This window comes from Coregonus clupeaformis, chromosome 1, assembly GCF_020615455.1.
Source record: "Coregonus clupeaformis isolate EN_2021a chromosome 1, ASM2061545v1, whole genome shotgun sequence".
NCBI lineage: Eukaryota > Metazoa > Chordata > Actinopteri > Salmoniformes > Salmonidae > Coregonus > Coregonus clupeaformis.
In genome coordinates, this window is record NC_059192.1 from 99,171,313 (window position 1) to 99,192,156 (window position 20,844).

The 20,844-nt window shown below is 42.0% G+C and overlaps 1 protein-coding gene across 5 annotated transcripts in view; it reads right to left on the reverse strand.

Moving 5' to 3' along the window:
- Positions 1 to 577: 577 nt before the first annotated feature.
- Positions 578 to 20,844, reverse strand: part of LOC121560707 (SLAM family member 5) — a 38,835-nt gene continuing 18,568 nt past the window's right edge. Inside the window, exons 2-6 of one of the 5 annotated variants that reach the window (XM_041873626.2) lie at positions 3,980 to 4,270; positions 3,575 to 3,856; positions 3,334 to 3,450; positions 2,876 to 2,946; positions 578 to 2,251 (exon numbers count right to left, since the gene is read on the reverse strand). In XM_041873626.2, the coding sequence (XP_041729560.1) occupies positions 2,132 to 2,251; positions 2,876 to 2,946; positions 3,334 to 3,450; positions 3,575 to 3,856; positions 3,980 to 4,270 (881 nt within the window). In that variant the 3' untranslated portion in view covers positions 578 to 2,131. Of the gene's footprint in view, positions 2,252 to 2,875; positions 2,947 to 3,329; positions 3,451 to 3,574; positions 3,857 to 3,979; positions 4,271 to 20,844 lie in introns of those variants that run through there. The other 4 variants (XM_041873629.2, XM_041873628.2, XM_041873630.2 and 1 more) reach the window with 4 other exon arrangements.

Genomic DNA, 20,844 nt, shown 5'->3' on the forward strand with positions numbered 1-20,844 from the left:
TATGTTATGATATTAAAATATCTTCACGGAAGTGTTCAAATGCTGTATGTTGAAATAGCTTGATTTACAGTAATGCCAAATAGGCCTATCAATCATATCATTCTAATGATCACTGATTATTTTGCACAACAAATTATATATCTATCTTTTTTAAATTTTAATTTTAATTTGTGTAGTCTGTGTCAAATGTGACTTTTGACATGAATTTGACATAAAATGGATAGATGGTGATGTTATGTGAGACCACTTTATCCTAAATAATTTTGTACATATAAGTAAGAAAATTATTTGCACGTTCTCAATCAATATTACAAGAAGTGTAACTGTTTACATTTTAGTACAGGCTGACTGTTCTTCAAACTCTCCTATATTAGGCCTATAGAATGTCCCCCAAATCTGAATCTTGTTGTCTTGTCTGTTTCCTGAGCGCCTTGATGATATTCTTAAATAAATATATTTACATGCTCTACATAATTTGGTTTTCACTTTGGAGTTTCACAAGTCACAGCATTGCACAATCTGACCTTTGTTGAAAAATATATAACATAAATACATAGAATGATGAAAGAGGCACTCATGTTTTGAGACAAAATGTTATGTAAACATTAAAAACAACATTGATATGGCATAATCCACAACCTCCTTATCAATATTCAATTGGCAAAATAATGACCACAGTCCAAACGAAAAGCAGAGAAATATTTGAAACATTTTGGTGGCACATAACTTAAGTTACACTTACAACATACAGTACACTGGCTCAGAGTAAAACATTGTGTATACAGTATGCTGAAATATAAAAACATTCAACCACTAAATGGGGCAACGAGATTGGAATAAAATTGTATTGGGTTTTGAAATAAAAAGTTAAGAATTCACTGTTTACAGTCATTATTGTTTTCCAATTTGAAATGTACAGCTGCCTGGCATGCAAAATGACAGGACAAAAGGTCACAAATACACTTAAACTCAATAAATACACACTTGAAATCCACTAAACAATTACAGTGGTCCCTCCGATTTGACCCTAGAAGTAGGCTACATTAAAACCACAATTTGGATTTGTGGTTCTGGAGAAATGTATTTGGAGAAATGTTTCCACTCTCAAACTCATAGATGCAGCTATGGCTTCAAAGAATGACAGTTTACACCGGTATTCTGAAGCAATACATACTTTGTTTACAAAGATTTAAAATGACAACAAAAACATAAATGGAGAATGGAGTGGTCTATCATAATATTTTGGGTTGCAATAGGGTATGTCAAAAAAATTATATATTTCAAGCATCCATGGGTATTGATGACTATTAAACATCAGGAAATATACACATTGTATACCTTTAAATGAAATGTATGGGTAAGTCTTTGACTTAATATATTGAAGCTCAGTTTGAATAAGTCATGAGGTTATTTTAAAATAGTGAAAAGTGAATTATATCTTCATATTCAGTCTCAGTAACTACTCTGAAATAGAGTAGTATAAAAATGAAATAGCTTACAGTGCAACGACTTACTATGGTATCGACAGATTTGTTATTTTCGGGTCACAGTAATCTGTGCAGGCACATGCTCTGATAGAAGGAGAGTATACAGTGTCTGCATGAGTCTGCAGGAGGGAGTGATTGTATTCTTAAGGGAGGATGTGCTACATAGATAGGGACAACCAATAAATGGTCCATCATATTAAACGAAACAAGCTAAATAAGAGCTACAATTTAGCCCTACATTTTGCGAAAAGCGCTAAGAATAGGAAAATGTCACTCAAGATCAAACGGCAAATCAAGATCTACCCTCAGACGTGTTTCAATACAACATACACGGTGAAAGGAAAAAAGGATTATCCTGATCCTGCTACTAACTCAATGCATAGATATTGAATTGGTCCGTATCAGTGGATGTCATCGAGACAGCTATTTGACAGAAGGTCTGTGAGAATGACCTACAAAGAAAGCCTGACATTTTAATATCAGTACAACTGTTTTTCTCCCATAACAACTGTGCCTCTAAAAGGTTTTCAGGGTGAATATATTTTTTACTTTCATTTTGTTTCAACGTCCTCTTTATGATGTACCGTCCTCTCCAGGATGTGACTTATCATGTCGGCCGCTCATTGACTTCCCGTTTTGTTCCTTCATGCTGTGTCAACATCCCCGCAGGCAGCCATGCGATGTAACAGGATTGTATAATAAACTGATGTCAGTTCAGGGTTGTCTCTTTGCGACTCCAGTTCTTGTATACTTGTTCGCTCCTCCTAGGCAGGGAGAGGGAGGTAGGGGGGGGAAGGGCGGAGAGGGACAGGGAAAGAGGGACAGGGAAAGAGGGACAGGGAAAAGGGGGCAGAGAGAGGGGAGAGAAAAGGGGTGGGAAAGCAACAAAAAGAAAAAAGGATTGTATGCTTCTTTATTAGAAACTTTGCGGCTGATGCGCTCTTCTCCATACTCATTGTTCTGCTGTAGGTAACTTAACTGTCAACACAACACATCTAGGATCTTTCCTGAAGCTAGTGGGAGGAACCACGAAGCCAAGCTTTAAAAGTCTACTGTAAAATACTTTCTTTTATCTTTTTTTGTAGGGGGTAGATCAGCTTTAATATTGCAGATAGATTGTAACTTCCATCAATGTCATTGTCTGCATCACTTCCAATCAAATGCATTACTATATACCATATGTGCTGTGTGGCTTCTCATTGTGCAACCCAACCATATCATATGGGCAAAACTGGTTGCAATGACATCAGGCCGGGTATCAGGCTCAGGTGGTCTGTGCAGCTCAAGACCACATTAACCCACTGGCACAGAGCTAACGCCTACAGTTGTTGTCATGTGGGCTGCAAAAGCTTCTGTATTGTCTATCAGCCTGTAGCTTTTTTACTAACCTGATTATCTGTTTGTTTTTGAGGAGTTATCGTTGCATACTGAATATCATCTTTCACTCTTTCAGATGAATCTATGAAGACAAATAAAGGAAAGTAAATAGAGGCCTAAGGTGTGACTAACTGACAGAGACATACAGACACTCAGCCCCAGGACAGGTTCTGTAAACACTCAGGACTCATTTGTTACTATGGGTACCGGTCTCTGTGCTTGCAGTCTTTTTGGTGTCAGATAAGCCAGTAATCATTGTCAGAGAGTGTGTGTGTGTGCCTTCTGCTTTTTCAACATTTAGAGAAGTTGTCTGAGATAATGACACTGTCTGACCAAGTAGAGGAAGTGTGGAAGATATGGCACTTTATTTGACCTGCATCCTTACTTGATAGTAAAAAAATAAAATAAAAATAAAATAGGGTAGTCACTTTGGGGAGTGACCTCACACCTCTAAAAGATAAATACCTGCCTTGTGAGTGTCCATTTCTACTCTTCTTTAGATAGATTGCAAGTCCAACCAGCCCCGAGATAACCAAAACACAGATTACAGCAATAATAAGCATACCCCGATTCCTCTCATCACTGTCTGAAATAAATAAAACACAAGGAAATTATTAGCGTAAAATATATTTTGAATGAGCTCAACTACACTTCACTTTCACTTGGTAATTGCTATTTTCTGGATGGCTTTAATTCAAAATTGCTCTAACCTGCATCATTAGGATGACCATCTTCGCTGCAACATTTTGGGACATGAACTGTCTCATTGCTGATAGGGTTAGCAGCCACACAGCTGTAGGTGGAGTTGTAGTTCTTTCCCTCTACCTCCAAACGGAGAGATAGATCGGTGGTGAGGTTAGGACTGCTGGTCTGGCTTAGTATTTCCTCTCCCCTGTACAAGGTCAATGTCACCTCTTTTTCGTTGTCGACAGAACACACCACACTACAGGAGCTGCTGTCACACTCCGTCACCTGAGGTTTGGAAACAACATCTGGAATAAAAATAATGAATACATTTGAATTGGAACCTATATTTAATGTTTTTGTAATATACAGCACACACACACACACACACACACACACACACACACACACACACACACACACACACTTACTGTATACAGTGAGCTCAAATTTTTTTTTTTTCTTCCCTCCATCTGTATTCTCCACAGTATAAACCCCAGCATCGTCTGTCTGAAGGTCTGACAGGGTGAAGTATCTTGTAACATTGTTCAAGTGGAGGCGGTTTTCAAATCTCTTCTCAAGGGTAATTTTGCCTTCTTTACCAGGGAATACATTTGCAATAGTGCCAAGGTCTCCATAAAGTAAATTGCCAGACTTGATCACCCTCTCTGGAAAAGAGAAAGACTGTCCCACGACGCCTTTTACGTGCTGAGCACAGAGCACTGTGGACAGAGAGAGACTCAATATCAACACAATGACTGCATTCCAGGGGGACTGTAAAAACAGTCGCACACTAAATCTCACAATACCTGGATAAGTGTTTAACATGTCAGCAACTGCATCCATATGATATTGTGATCTGATGCCAGACTGCACTGAAGATGACAATGACATTCAATCATTAGTTAATTTTTGCTGGACGTCTGCAATGTAGTCGCCTGCAATGACACTACTGACTTGAGTATCACAGTCCTTCTTAGTTATTTACAGGCCTAATGTGATGGTTGGGGTCAGGAAATAATTGTTAGGACTAGTAGGTTAAGATTTTATCAGAAATTAAGTTCACAAGGAAATGCAGTCTCTAAGTGAGGGAAGTTCTTCCCCAATTAACTGTTGTTTTTCCCCCAAAATAAAAGACAAGGAAATCACTGAAAAAGCACATGACTTTACAGAGATATTTCATTACCACCCAACATAATTTCCTACTACCGCCTTAAATAGCCTAGATTGTATCCTATGAATTTCAGGGTCAGAGGAACATTGCAGCATGATAGAGGACTAATGTAGGCGTTAGCCTTTGTGTTATTTGTTGAAACAAGGTTTTGTGTTGACAACACAGAAAAAGAGATCAGGGGCATGATGGCTGTCCTACTAGCAGGAGGAAAGAGGCAGGAATTCTGTACATATGGACGCTGCAAAAATATTCTGATTATAAGCAGCTGTAGCCTGTAGAAAAGTGTCTGCTAAATTACTCAAATGTAATTATCTAGACAGAAGTAATGTATATCAATAATCAGTGGTGGAAAAAGTGCCCAATTGTCATACATGAGTGAAAGTAAAGATACCTTATTAAAAAATGACTCAAGTAAAAGTGAAAGTCACCCAGTAAAATACTTGAGTAAAAGTCTAAAAGTGTTTGGTTTAAAATCTACTTAAGTAGCAAAAGTAAAAGTATAAATCATTTCAAATTCTTTATATTAACCAAACCAGATGGCATGATTTTCTTGTTTTTTAAATTTACGGATAGCCAGGGGCACACTCCAACACTCAGACATATTTTACAAACTAAGCATTTGTGTTTAGTGAGTCCGCCAGATCAGAGTTAGTTGGGATGACCAGGCATGTTCTCTTGAGAAGTGTGTGAATTGGACAATTGTTTTGTCCTGCTAAGCATTCAAAATGTTGGGTGTCAGGGCAAATGTATGGAGTAAAAAGTATATTATTTTCTTTAGGAATGTAGTGAAGTAAAAGTTGTCAATACTTTAAATAGTAAAGTAAATTACAGATACCCTCAAAAACGACTTAAGTAGTACTTTAAAGTATTTTTACTTAAGTACTTTAAACCACTGTCAATAATACATATTTGTTATTTTCCTAATTAAAAAAGTACTACTGCAAAAGGTTTGAAGATTTTAGGCATTGCCGCAGGAAGTACAGTGGCTTGCGAAATTATTCACCCCCTTGGTATTTTTCCTATTTTGTTGCCTTACAACCTGGAATTAAAATGGATTTTGGGGGGGGTTGTATCATTTGATTTGCACGACATGCCTACCACTTTGAAGATGCACAATATTTTCTATTGTGAAACAAACATGAAATAAGACAACTTGAGCGTGCATAACTATTCACCCCCCCAAAGTCAATACTTTGTAGAGCCACCTTTTGCAGCAATTACAGCTGCAAGTCTCTTGGGGTATGTCTCTATAAGCTTGGCACATCTAGCCACTGGGATTTTTGCCCATTCTTCAAGGCAAAACTGCTCCAGCTCCTTCAAGTTGGATGGGTTCCGCTGGTGTACAGCAATCTTTAAGTCATACCACAGATTTTCAATTGGATTGAGGTCTGGGCTTTGACTAGGCCATTCCAAGACATTTAAATGTTTCCACTTAAACCACTCGAGTGTTGCTTTAGCAGTATGCTTAGGGTCATTGTCCCGCTGGATGGTGAACCTATGTCCCATTCTCAAATCTCTAGAAGACTGAAACAGGTTTCCCTCAAGAATTTCCCCGTATTTAGTGCCATCCATCATTCCTTCAATTCTGACCAGTTTCCCAGTCCCTTTCCATTGCTTAGTGGCGTTGCAGACTCTGGGGCCTTTCAGAACAGGTATATATATACTGAGATCATGTGACAGATCATGTGACACTTAGATTGCACACAGGTGGACTTTATTTGACTAATTATGTGACTTCTGAAGGTAATTGGTTGCACCAGATCTCGGGTAATGAGAGGCGATGGGGTGAGGTTTTGTTCCTCTAAGCGGGAGGTAAGCTTGGCTTCTTCTTTATATGTGTTGAGTAAAGCTTAAACCATGCATTTAGATTGTAGGTAGGTTTTGTAGTTAGGTATTGTAGGTAGTTTATCCAGGTAGTTATTGTAGTTAGTTATTGTAGGTAAGTATTGTAGTGTATTCGGCTGAGCCCGGTGAAGCACGAGGCTAGCTAACCCACTACCTGGACCAATGAAGCTAGCTAACTAGCGGGTAGCTACTGGTAACTGTTAGCAACTGTGGATAGTTGTTTCCAATGTTATTTCAAGCTTAAGAGTACCTGTAATTATTGTAGGTAGGTATTGTAGATAGTTTATCTAGGTAGTTATTGTAGGTAGTTATAGCCAACTTTACCAGCTAGCAGTCAACACCGCAGCCACTGCTAGCTAGCCAACCTTACCAGCTAGCAGTACTGTAGCAACCAAATACATTACAACGGAACTATTTGATTTGATTAGTACAATGTTAGCCAGCTACATTCGTTCGCAGCGACGCCGTTTCCATACTAAGTCAACACCGCAGCCACTGCTAGCTGGCCAACTCTACCAGCTAGCAGTACTGTAGCATCTAAATACATTTCAACGGAACGATTTGATTAGTGTAAAGTTAGCTAGCTACATAGTTTTCTTGGTATCAAAGACAAAGGTGTAGTATAGAGAAACTATCGAGGTTAGCTAGCCAGCTACATTTTCAAACAGTCAACATTGCAGCCACTGCTAGCTAGCCAACATTACCAGCTAGCAGTACTGTTTCATTTTAGTCAATGAGAATTTTGCAACGTAAGCTTCACTTTCTGAACATTCGAGATGTGTAGTCCACTTGTGTAGCTAGCATGACTGACTTTGTGCTAGCTAGCCAACGTTGAATTACTTCTGCGTTATGAAAGGAACTAGACACGGACACGAATTATCCATTGGTAGTTTGTTGTAACCAAGTATTGGTGCTAAACCGTGTGTTATTGGATGCTAGCATGCTAGTTAGCTATGGCGTCATATGATACAGTGCACTGGGCGGTTTTCACGGAAGAATATTGTACCAAGTTAGCTAGCTGAATAAACTAAGTTAGTCTATTCCTGGAAACATTGAACCACTGTAGATTACAACAATTATCATTTCTAAAGTGGAAGTTGGAAGAGTTGTATTTGAGTGTTTCAGTGAAAGGTTAGTGAGGGAGGCCTCGATTCCCCAGATGTTTAGTTAATTTCATTCCGATCTCCTTTGCATTAGTGTAGCCTTTTCTGTAGCCTGTCAACTATGTGTCTGTCTATCCCTGTTCTCTCCTCTCCGCACAGACCATACAAACGCCTCACACCGCGTGGCTGCTGCCACTCTAACCTGGTGGTCCCTGCACGCATGACCCACGTGGAGTTCCAGGTCTCCAGCAGCCTCTGGAACTGCCGTTCTGCGGCCAACAAGGCAGAGTTCATCTCAGCCTATGCTACCCACCAGTCCCTCGACTTCTTGGCGCTGATTGAAACATGGATTACCACAGAAAACACTGCTACTCCTTCTGCTCTCTCCTCGTCTGACCATGTGTTCTCGCATACCCCGAGAGCATCTGGTCAGCGGGGCGGTGGCACAGGAATCCTCATCTCTCCCAAGTGGACGTTCTCTCTTTCTCCCCTGACCCATCTGTCGATCTCCTCATTTCAATTCCATGCTGTCACAGTCACTAGCCCATTCAAGCTTAACATCCTTATCATTTATCGCCCTCCAGGTTCCCTTGTAGAGTTCATCAATGAGCTTGACGCCTTGATAAGTTCCTTTCCTGAGGATGGCTCACCCCTCACAGTTCTGGGTGACTTTAACCTCCCTACGTCTACCTTTGACTCATTTCTCTCTGCCTCCTTCTTTCCACTCCTCTCCTCTTTTGACCTCACCCTCTCACCGTCTCCCCCTACTCACAAGGCAGGCAATACGCTTGACCTCATCTTTACTAGATGGTGTTCTTCTACTAATCTCACTGCAACTCCCCTCCAAGTCTCCGACCACTACTTTGTATCCTTTTCTCTCTCGCTCTCCTCCAACACTACTCACTCTGCCCCTACTCAGATGGTAATGTGCCGTCGCGACCTTCGCACTCTCTCCCGCTACTCTCTCCTCTTCCATCCTATCATCTCTTCCCTCTGCTCAATCCTTCTCCCTCCAATCTCCTGATTCTGCCTCCTCAACCCTCCTCTCTTCCCTTTCTGCATCTTTTGACTCTCTATGTCCCCTATCCTCCCGGCCGGCTCGGTCCTCCACTCCTGCTCCGTGGCTTGAAGACTCATTGCGAGCTCACAGAACAGGGCTCCGGGCAGCCGAGCGGAAATGGAGGAAAACTAGACTCCCTGCGGACCTGGCATCTTTTCACTCCCTCCTCTCTACATTTTCTTCCTTTGTTTCTGCTGCTAAAGCCACTTTCTACCACTCTAAATTTCAAGCCTCTGCTTCTAACCCTAGGAAGCTCTTTGCTACCTTCTCCTCCCTGCTGAATCCTCCTCTTCCTCCCCCTCCCTCCTCCCTCTCTGTGGATTACTTCGTCAACCATTTTGAAAAGAAGGTTGACGACATCCGATCCTCATTTATTAAGTCAAATGACACCGCTGGTCCTGCTCACACTGCCCTACCCTATGCTTTGACTTCTTTCTCCCCTCTCTCTCCAGATGAAATCTTGCGACTTGTGACCCTATCCCCTCTCTTCTCCAGACCATTTCCGGAGACCTTCTCCCTTACCTCACCTCGCTCATCAACTCATCCTTGACCACTGGCTATGTCCCTTCTGTCTTCAAGAGAGCGAGAGTTGCACCCCTTCTCAAAAAACCTACACTCGATCCCTCCGATGTCAACAACTACAGACCAGTATCCCTTCTTTCTTTTCTCTCCAAAACTCTTGAGCGTGCCGTCTTTAGCCAACTCTCTTGCTATCTCTCTCAGAATGACCTTCTTGATCCAAGCAAGTCAGGTTTCAAGACTGGTCATTCAACTGAGACTGCTCTTCTCTGTGTCACGGAGGCTCTCCGCACTGCTAAAGCTAACTCTCTCTCCTCTGCTCTCATCCTTCTAGACCAATCTGCTGCCTTTGATACTGTGAACCATCAGATCCTCCTCTCTACCCTCTCCGAGTTGGGCATCTCCAGCGCAGCTCACTCTTGGATTGCGTCCTACCTCACAGGTCGCTCCTACCAGGTGGCGTGGCGAGAATCTGTCTCCGCACCACGTGCTCTCACCACTGGAGTCCCCCAGGGCTCAGTTCTAGGCCCTCTCCTATTCTCTCTATACACCAAGTCACTTGGCTCTGTCATATCCTCACATGGTCTGTCCTATCATTGCTACGCAGATGACACACAATTAATCTTCTCCTTTCCCCCTTTTGATAACCAGGTGGCAAATCACATCTCTGCATGTCTGGCAGACATATCAGTGTGGATGACGGATCACCACCTCAAGCTGAAGCTCGGCAAGATGGAGCTGCTCTTCCTCCCGGGGACGGACTGCCCGCTCCATGATCTCACCATCACTGTTGACAACTCCGTTGTGTCCTCCTCCCAGAGTGCAAAGAACCTTGGCGTGACCCTGGACAACACCCTGTCATTCTCCGCTAAAAAGTTTTTACATTTACATTTTAGTCATTTTAGCAGACGCTCTTATCCAGAGCGACTTACAGGAGCAATTAGGGTTAAGTGCCTTGCTTAAGGGCACATCTACAGATTTTTCACCTAGTCGGCTCGGGGATTAGAACCAGCGACCTTTCGGTTACTGGCACAACGCTCTTACCCACTAAGCTACCTGCCGACCCAACATCAAAGCGGTGACCCGATCCTGTAGGTTCATGCTCTACAACATTCGCAGAGTACGACCCTACCTTACACAGGAAGCGGCACAGGTCCTAATCCAGGCACTTGTCATCTCCCGTCTGGATTACTGCAACTCGCTGTTGGCTGGGCTCCCTGCCTGTGCCATTAAAACCCTACAACTCATCCAGAACGCTGCAGCCCGTCTGGTGTTCAACCTTCCCAAGTTCTCTCACGTCACCCCGCTCCTCCGCACACTCCACTGGCTTCCAGTTGAAGCTCGCATCTGCTACAAGACCATGGTGCTTGCCTACGGAGCCGTGAGGGGAACGGCACCTCCATACCTTCAGGCTCTGATCAGTCCCTAGACCCAAAAGAGGGCATTGCGTTCATCCACCTCTGGCATGCTGGCCCCCCTACCTCTGCGGAAGCACAGTTCCCGCTCAGCCCAGTCAAAACTGTTCGCTGCTCTGGCACCCCAATGGTGGAACAAGCTCCCTCACGACGCCAGGACAGCGGAGTCACTCACCACCTTCCGGAGGCACTTGAAACCCCACCTCTTTAAGGAATACCTGGGATAGGATAAAAGTAATCCTTCTACCCCACCCCCACAAAAAATAATAATAATAAAAAAAAATATATATATATATATATATATATATATATATATACACACACAGTGGGGAGAACAAGTATTTGATACACTGCCGATTTTGCAGGTTTTCCTACTTACAAAGCATGTAGAGGTCTGTAATTTTTATCATAGGTACACTTCAACTGTGAGAGACGGAATCTAAAACAAAAATCCAGAAAATCACATTGAATGATTTTTAAGTAATTAATTTGAATTTTATTGCATGACATAAGTATTCGATCACCTACCAACCAGTAAGAATTCCGGCTCTCACAGACCTGTTAGTTTTTCTTTAAGAAGCCCTCCTGTTCTCCACTCATTACCTGTATTAACTGCACCTGTTTGAACTCGTTACCTGTATAAAAGACACCTGTCCACACACTCAATCAAACAGACTCCAACCTCTCCACAATGGCCAAGACCAGAGAGCTGTGTAAGGACATCAGGGATAAAATTGTAGACCTGCACAAGGCTGGGATGGGCTACAGGACAATAGGCAAGCAGCTTGGTGAGAAGGCAACAACTGTTGGCGCAATTATTAGAAAATAGAAGAAGTTCAAGATGATGGTCAATCATCCTCGGTCTGGGGCTCCATGCAAGATCTCACCTCGTTCATAGCAAAGGGGTGAATACATATGCACGCACCACTTTGTCATTATTTATTTGTTAGAATTTTTTGAAACAAGTTACTTTTTTCATTCCACTTCACCAATTTTGACTATTTGTGTATGTCCATTACATGAAATCCAAATAACAATCCATTTACAGGTTTTAATGCAACAAAATAGGAAAAAACGCCAAGGGGGATGAATACTTTTGCAAGGCACTGTAGTTTGGGGATGGGGGTGCTGCGATTTTTGGCCGCGGTGCAGACAGTTATATCGGTCCGCTAATGCAGGACTATTAAAGGCCCACTGTACTACATTTGTGCAAACAATACATTTTTTTTTTTTTCCTTCTGATTTTTCTGGGAGTGCTGCAGCACTCCTACTTCCCACGGTTATGGTGGTCCTCTGTAGCTCAGCTGGTAGAGCACGGCGCTTGTAACGCCAAGGTAGTGGGTTCGATCCCCGGGACCACCCATACACAAAAAAAAATGTATGCACGCATGACTGTAAGTCGCTTTGGATAAAAGCGTCTGCTAAATGGCATATTATTATTATTATTATTATGGTTTTAGGCCTTGAATAAGGTAGAACAAATGTTTCAGTGTCACATCCTCTGAGGAGATAAAGGCTTAAGGTGTGCGGCAGGTGGGCTCAATTAGGCATTAGGTTACCCAGGTCATTAGCTCAATAATCTGGTTATTGGCTAATAGGCCCAACAGTATATTATTGGGCTTGTACAGTAACAACTTTTCAGGATTAGTTCTACAGGTGGATAGAAGAAAACTCATGCACACCCTACGAACATAATGTATTTGTCCTTCTATAGTGAACTGTATAAATTGTCTATATGAAATGTGACTGTGTCTCTGCTTGTGAACACAAACTCGTTTCCTTTCCCATCAGTCTGTCACATCGTGTGGTCTGCCTTTTTCTGTGACGTCAGTGGTTTATACCCACTGAGAAGTAGCCCCACACACTCTTCTCTGCGTACAGGAGTCCCGTCTCACACGCAGACCTATGTGGTGAAATACGTTTCCACTGCAATGAATACTTTTCACTGCAGTGAACAGAAACGTTCTCAGTAATGCTAAAGGTCTACTCGTGACTCTATAATTCTTACAGTTGTCGGATGAATGTAGACCTGATAGGGGTCTTTGGATTTCTAAAAGTGAAAGTGAAATTGCACTGGGAAAAGGAAGCTATTTTGCATGGGTGGGTAGGCCAAGTTGTGTAACTACAGTACTTTTTCTACATTGTTTTCACATTCTCTAAGCAAAGAACTATGCAAATCGGTGATGAGACGATGAACATTGTGGTGATAGCACAAGGGAGCTAGCCTCCAGCCTACATACTCCAGGCACTTGATAATAAAGGACGCATACGGTATGCCTAATATCATTATGTGTTTATGTCTCACCCACACATACTCACATACCAAAGTCCTGTTCATTTAGGATAAACATACTTCTCAGCCCAGCCATAGTAACAGAGGATAGACAACACACAGACAGCGACTTATGAGAAGAAAAACTGTTTAAAAATAAAAATGGCAACGTTTCAGGGGGGTTTCTGCAGCTGGCAACTGTAACAGTAAAACTGACAATAATTACAACAAAGCATTGGCTATGCCATCAGCTTGTAATTAATTGCAATTGTGAAACTGCAGTTACAGTATTTGCAGTGTAATGGTTATTTTGAATGCAGCAATTGCAGTATAACTGCAAAATAACCAGAGTTAGGACATAACCACTACACCAGGGGTAGGCAACCCTGATCCTGGAGTGCCGCTTGCTATTCACGTTTTTGATTTAGGACAGGTGTGTTGAATTTAGGCAATCACTGAACTGAAACATTAGCTCAGTTGGTCAGGTGTGGTGCCTAGTTGGAACAAAATCCTGTAGTACCTGCGGCACTCCAGGAACAGGGTTCCCTACCCCTGCACTACACAATTACTGAATTGTATAATATAACATTAACCCTGCAGTTACAAAAGTGACTGTAACTGTGTTATTATGGATGCAGCTATTGCAGTAGCCATATAATAAAACAGCATGTGCAACTGCACAACTGCAATAATTTTTGTAGGGAAATATGTTTATCAATGGAAAATGACAGAGAATTTCAAAACAACAGTTATGAGTTATTGAGTTATTGTTCCAAGTTCCAAGAGCAGCTGGTAAAATTATGAGCTCCTAATATCTAGTATTATATATCCTATTTCAAATGATTTCGAGGAAGAGTACATTTGAGAAAAACAAGTCTAGAGCTATTTGAAGAAGAGTTCGACATTGTGAAACCTCTAGTGGATGATGAACTAAAAAATGGCATGTCTCCACTAACAATGCCTGCAACTCCCAAAACCTTGGCTTCAAAACAGGAGGCCCACAGTACATCACTCCCTCCCTCAACTGTAGCAGCTGTGTGCACACTAAACATTTATTGGTGAAACAAATCCAGAACTGCCTCTCCCTACTTGAAGTGGAGATTACGGAATTCAGGGAGAGCAAACAACAAGAATGTGACACTGTCCAGAAGCTGATGGAAGAGTTGAGGAACCGTGGTTCAATAGAACACCTAAGAGAGTACACTGAACAAATGACACAGTCCAATGATGCCCTCCAAGATGAGCTGTGTGTGGTAATGGTGGAGCTGCAGCAGAGAGAGAGGGACATCGATGCCCTCCGTCAGCAGCAAATGACTACGCCACCAACAGAGCAGCCCATCAGCCTGGTAGAAGCCCAGATACCCCTGAGCCCATTGGAGCCTTCACCCCATCTGCCTCACAAGCCCTCAGCCTCTTAGGATCCACCCCGACCTGCCAACCTCCCAGCCTGCCGCAGCATACCCTGCCTTGCCAACCTCCCACCAGTCTGACCATGTTCAGCCAAACACACCTCCAGAGGACAGGATCCAGTTCAACCCAGGATACTTCCCAAAACAGCAGTTCTGATAGACTCTAATGGGAAGTATCTGGAAGATAGGAGATTATTCCCCAGACACCAGACGGCTAAATTCTGGTGTCCCACTACTGACAGTGCACTACAACTCCTGTACCAAGTCAAGCTGGAAAATCCTGACAACCTTGCTTCACATACTGGGACAAATGACCTGGGCACAAAAGGAGAAGGAGTGGCTGAGGAAGTGAGATAGGTGGCAGAGAAAGCACACACCCTGTTCCCAAGGAGAAATATTATTATATTCACCCTTCTACCAAGGAAAGATCTCCCCTGGCAAATGATCCAAAATGTCAACCATAAAATCACCATGGAACTGCTCCTCACTGCCAAATGTCAGCATCTCTCACCACCACACCCTGAAATGTGTGCACTTGTAAGACCATGTACACCTGGACAATGAGGGAGTTAGAATCTTTGCCAAGGACCTGAAGGATGCCACGTTAGGCAGAGTTCCACAATCATACCAGGCCAGCAACAGAGCCCCCCCACCTCCCCGCATCTCCAAGGAGAGAGAGGAGGCCAATCTCATCTCAACTGATCCAGACACAGACATCTCCAGCCCCTACCAACATGTCCGAGCCAAGCGGTGCAAGACCCAGACCAGCTCAGCCCGGCGGTGCCAAAACTACCCAGCTCAACACAGCAGTGCCAGACACAGCTCAGCTCAGTCCAACACAACCCAAGATTCAACAGTCTACTGGCATTACACATCTGGCTAAAATATTACTGTAGCTCTGTTGGAATCACTTTTATAGATAACTTTGACACCTTCTGGAAAAAGAAGATACTATACAGGAATAACGGAGTCCATCCAAATCATCTTGGCTCCTGGACTCTGTCCACAAATTTCAAGACTGCGTTAAGACAAGTACTTCTCAATGACCCAAGACCAGCTCAGTTAATCCCTACCATTGTGACAATGAGTCGTCATAATGCTGCATCAAATGTACATTATCCCAGGGGCATTGGCAAACACAATGTAAGTAACTTAATTTATGTCCCCCTAACTGCCCTGAATACCTCTGTTGATCCTACAGCTATTGTATGCAGTAATCATGTGCATATGGCAGTATGCCCTAGTAGGAAGTCTACTGTGTGCAGCTCACCATGCACTATCAGCTCCAATATAAATAACATGAGCAAGTCTACTTCTGATAAGCTTCCCAGTAAAGCATTTAAAACAATCAATATTTTCTGGGTGATTTAAATATTGACTGGCTTTCATCAAGCTGCACACTCAAGAAAAAATGTCAAACTGTAACCAGTGTCTGCAACCTGGTTCAGGTTGTCAGTCAACCTACCAGGGTAGTTACAAATATCACAGGAATGAAATCATCAGCATGTATTGGATACTGCGTTAAATTTGCATTAAAGCACTATCCAAATCCATAGGATGTAGTGATCACAATATAGTAGCCATATCTAGGAAACCCAAAGTTTCAAAGGATGGACCTAATATAGTGTATAAGAGGTCATACAAAAAGTTTTGTAGTGATTCTTATGTTGATGATGTTAAAGAATATTTGCTGGTCTGTGGTTTGTAATGAGGAGCAACCAGACGCTGCACTTGATACATTTATGAAATTGCTTATTCCAGTTACTAATAATCAGCCACCCAAATGACTGCAAAAACTGTTAAATCCCCTTGGATTGATGAGGAATTGAAAAATTGTATGGTTGAGAGAAATGCGGCAAAAGGTATGGCAAATAAGTCTGTCAGCCCAATCAATTGGCAAATGTACTGCAAATTAAGAAATCATGTGACTAAACTAAATAAAAATAAAATGAAACTAGACTATGAAACAAAAATAAATGATATAAAGAATGATAGTAAAAAGCTTTGGAGCACCTTAAATACAATTTTGGGAAAAAAGGCAAACTCGGCTCCATCATTCATTGAATCAGATGGCAAATTCATCACAAAACCCACTGATATTGCCAACTACTTTAATTACTTTTTAATTGGCAAGATAAGCAAACTTAGGCATGACATGCCAGCAACAAACGCTGCACTACATATCCAAGTATGTCTGACCAAATTATGAAAGACAAGTATTGTACTATTGAATTCCGTAAAGTGAGTGTGGAAGAGGTGAGGAAATTATTGTTGTTGATATGACATGTTTATACAGGGTTTTAGGAATGAGGTCAATCCATTAGTATAGGTCACTCTTGGTGCCAGAAAGTCTGAGTGCCAGGAAGGATGGGGGGCCACTGGTGTTAATCTTAGAATGAGTACGTGATGGAATGTCCTGACTGGGGTACAAGATGATACCATTGTAGTTGGGAGTGACACCCAATAATCGTTGGCAACTGTTGGCTAGAATTGGTTTACATTATAAAGTTGTTGGGTTTGAGTCCCTTAGTGTGTAAAAGCATTATAAAGTTGTTGAGTTTGAGTCCCTTAGTGTGTAAAAGCATTATAACGTTGTTGGGTTTGAGTCCCTTAATGTTTAAAAGCATTATAAAGAATTAGTTTAATTTAAGTAATAAAGGGAAATATATATATTTTTAAAGGATATGTATGTATGTATGTATGTATGTATGTATGTATGTATGTATGTATGTATGTATGTACAGTGGGGAAAAAATGTATTTAGTCAGCCACCAATTGTGCAAGTTCTCCCACTTAAAAAGATGAGAGAGGCCTGTCATTTTCATCATAGGTACACGTCAACTATGACAGACAAATTGAGAGAAAAAAAATCCAGAAAATCACATTGTAGGATTTTTAATGAATTTATTTGCAAATTATGGTGGAAAATAAGTATTTGGTCACCTACAAACAAGCAAGATTTCTGGCTCTCACAGACCTGTAACTTCTTCTTTAAGAGGCTCCTCTGTCCTCCACTCATTACCTGTATTAATGGCACCTGTTTGAACTTGTTATCAGTATAAAAGACACCTGTCCACAACCTCAAACAGTCACACTCCAAACTCCACTATGGTCAAGACCAAAGAGCTGTCAAAGGACACCAGAAACAAAATTGTAGACCTGCACCAGGCTGGGAAGACTGAATCTGCAATAGGTAAGCAGCTTGGTTTGAAGAAATCAACTGTGGGAGCAATTATTAGGAAATGGAAGACATACAAGACCACTGATAATCTCCCTCGATCTGGGGCTCCACGCAAGATCTCACCCCGTGGTGTCAAAATGATCACAAGAACGGTGAGCAAAAATCCCAGAACCACACGGAGGGACCTAGTGAATGACCTGCAGAGAGCTGGGACCAAAGTAACAAAGCCTACCATCAGTAACACACTACTCCGCCAGGGACTCAAATCCTGCATTGCCAGACGTGTCCCCCTGCTTAAGCCAGTACATGTCCAGGCCCGTCTGAAGTTTGCTAGAGTGCATTTGGATGATCCAGAAGAGGATTGGGAGAATGTCATATGGTCAGATGAAACCAAAATGTAACTTTTTGGTAAAAACTCAACTCATCGTGTTTGGAGGACAAAGAATGCTGAGTTGCATCCAAAGAACACCATACCTACTGTGAAGCATGGGGGTAGAAACTTCATGCTTTGGGGCTGTTTTTCTGCAAAGGGACCAGGACGACTGATCTGTGTAAAGGAAAGAATGAATGGGGCCATGTATCGTGAGATTTTGAGTGAAAACCTCCTTCCGTCAGCAAGGGCATTGAAGATGAAATGTGGCTGGGTCTTTTAGCATGACAATGATCCCAAACACACCTCCCGGGCAACGAAGGAGTGGCTTCGTAAGAAGCATTTCAAGGTCCTGGAGTTGCCTAGCCAGTCTCCAGATCTCAACCCCATAGAAAATCTTTGGAGGGAGTTGAAAGTCCGTGTTGCCCAGCGACAGCCCCAAAACATCACTGCTCTAGAGGAGATCTGCATGGAGGAATGGGCCAAAATACCAGCAACAGTGTGTGAAAACCTTGTGAAGACTTACAGAAAACGTTTGACCTGTGTCATTGCCAATAAAGGGTATATAACAAAGTATTGAGAAACTTTTGTTATTGACCAAATACTTATTTTCCACCATAATTTGCAAATAAATTCATAAAAAATTCTACAATGTGATTTTCTGGATTCTTTTTTCTCAATTTGTCTGTCATAGTTGACGTGTACCTATGATGAAAATTACAGGCCTCTCTCATCTTTTTAAGTGGGAGAACTTGCACAATTGTTGGCTGACTAAATACTTTTTTTCCCCACTGTATGTATGTATGTATGTATGTATGTATGTATGTACAGTGGGGAGAACAAGTATTTGATACACTGCCGATTTTGCAGTTTTCCCTACTTACAAAGCATGTAGAGGTCTGTAATTTTTATCATAGGTACACTTCAACTGTGAGAGACGGAATCTAAAACAAAAATCCAGAAAATCACATTGTATGATTTTTAAGTAATGAATTTGCATTTTATTGCATGACATAAGTATTTGATACATCAGAAAAGCAGAACTTAATATTTGGTACAGAAACCTTTGTTTGCAATTACAGAGATCATACGTTTCCTGTAGGTCTTGACCAGGTTTGCACACACTGCAGCAGGGATTTTGGCCCACTCCTCCATACAGACCTTCTCCAGATCCTTCAGGTTTCGGGGCTGTCGCTGGGAAATACGGACTTTCAGCTCCCTCCAAAGATTTTCTATTGGGTTCAGGTCTGGAGACTGGCTAGGCCACTCCAGGACCTTGAGATGCTTCTTACGGAGCCACTCCTTAGTTGCCCTGGCTGTGTGTTTCGGGTTGTTGTCATGCTGGAAGACCCAGCCACGACCCATCTTCAATGCTCTTACTGAGGGAAGGAGGTTGTTGGCCAAGATCTTGCGATACATGGCCCCATCCATCCTCCCCTCAATACGGTGCAGTCGTCCCGTCCCCTTTGCAGAAAAGCATCCCCAAAGAATGATGTTTCCACCTCCATGCTTCATGGTTGGGATGGTGTTCTTGGGGTTGTACTCATCCTTCCTCTTCCTCCAAACACGGCGAGTGGAGTTTAGACCAAAAAGCTCTATTTACGTCTCATCAGACCACATGACCTTCTCCCATTCCTCCTCTGGATCATCCAGATGGTCACTGGCAAACTTCAGACGGGTCTGGACATGCGCTGGCTTGAGCAGGGGGACCTTGCGTGCGCTGCAGGATTTTAATCCATGACGGCGTAGTGTGTTACTAATGGTTTTCTTTGAGACTGTGGTCCCAGCTCTCTTCAGGTCATTGACCAGGTCCTGCCCTGTAGTTCTGGGCTGATCCCTCACCTTCCTCATGATCATTGATGCCCCACGAGGTGAGATCTTGCATGGAGCCCCAGACCGAGGGTGATTGACCGTCATCTTGAACTTCTTCCATTTTCTAATAATTGCGCCAACAGTTGTTGCCTTCTCACCAAGCTGCTTGCCTACTGTCCTGTAGCCCATCCCAGCCTTGTGCAGGTCTACAATTTATCTCTGATGTCCTTACACAGCTCTCTGGTCTTGGCCATTGTGGAGAGGTTGGAGTCTGTTTGATTGAGTGTGTGGACAGGTGTCTTTTATACAGGTAACGAGTTCAAACAGGTGCAGTTAATACCGGAAATGAGTGGAGAACAGGAGGGCTTCTTAAAGAAAAACTAACAGGTTTGTGAGAGCCGGAATTCTTACTGGTTGGTAGGTGATCAAATACTTATGTCATGCAATAAAATGCAAATTAATTACTTAAAAATCATACAATGTGATTTTCTGGATTTTTGTTTTAGATTCCGTCTCTCACAGTTTAAGTGTACCTATGATAAAAATTACAGACCTCTACATGCTTTGTAAGTAGGAAAACCTGCAAAATCGGCAGTGTATCAAATACTTGTTCTCCCCACTGTATGTATGTATGTATGTATGTATGTGTGTATATATATATATATATGTGTATGTACGTGTAAGTGTATATACAGTGGGGAAAAAAAGTATTTAGTCAACCACCAATTGTGCAAGTTCTCCCACTTAAAAAGATGAGAGAGGCCTGTAATTTTCATCATAGGTACACATCAACTATGACAGACAAATTGAGAAAAAAAATGCCAGAAAATCACATTGTAGGATTTTTAATGAATTTATTTGCAAATTATGGTGGAAAATAAGTATTTGGTCACCTACAAACAAGCAAGATTTCTGGCTATCATAGACCTGTAACTTAAGATACGCAGAGAGATTAAATTGTATGTGTGTATAATTGGTTACTAGAGATTTTATAAAGTATTAATGGAAAGATTATAATAATAATAATAATAATAACATAAAACTTGCACACCCACAAGTGGTGTAAAAAGTATTCTGAGAAATGTTCAGAGTGGTCCCTTTATGGATCATTTGATAAAGACAAGGTTAAAGCATTG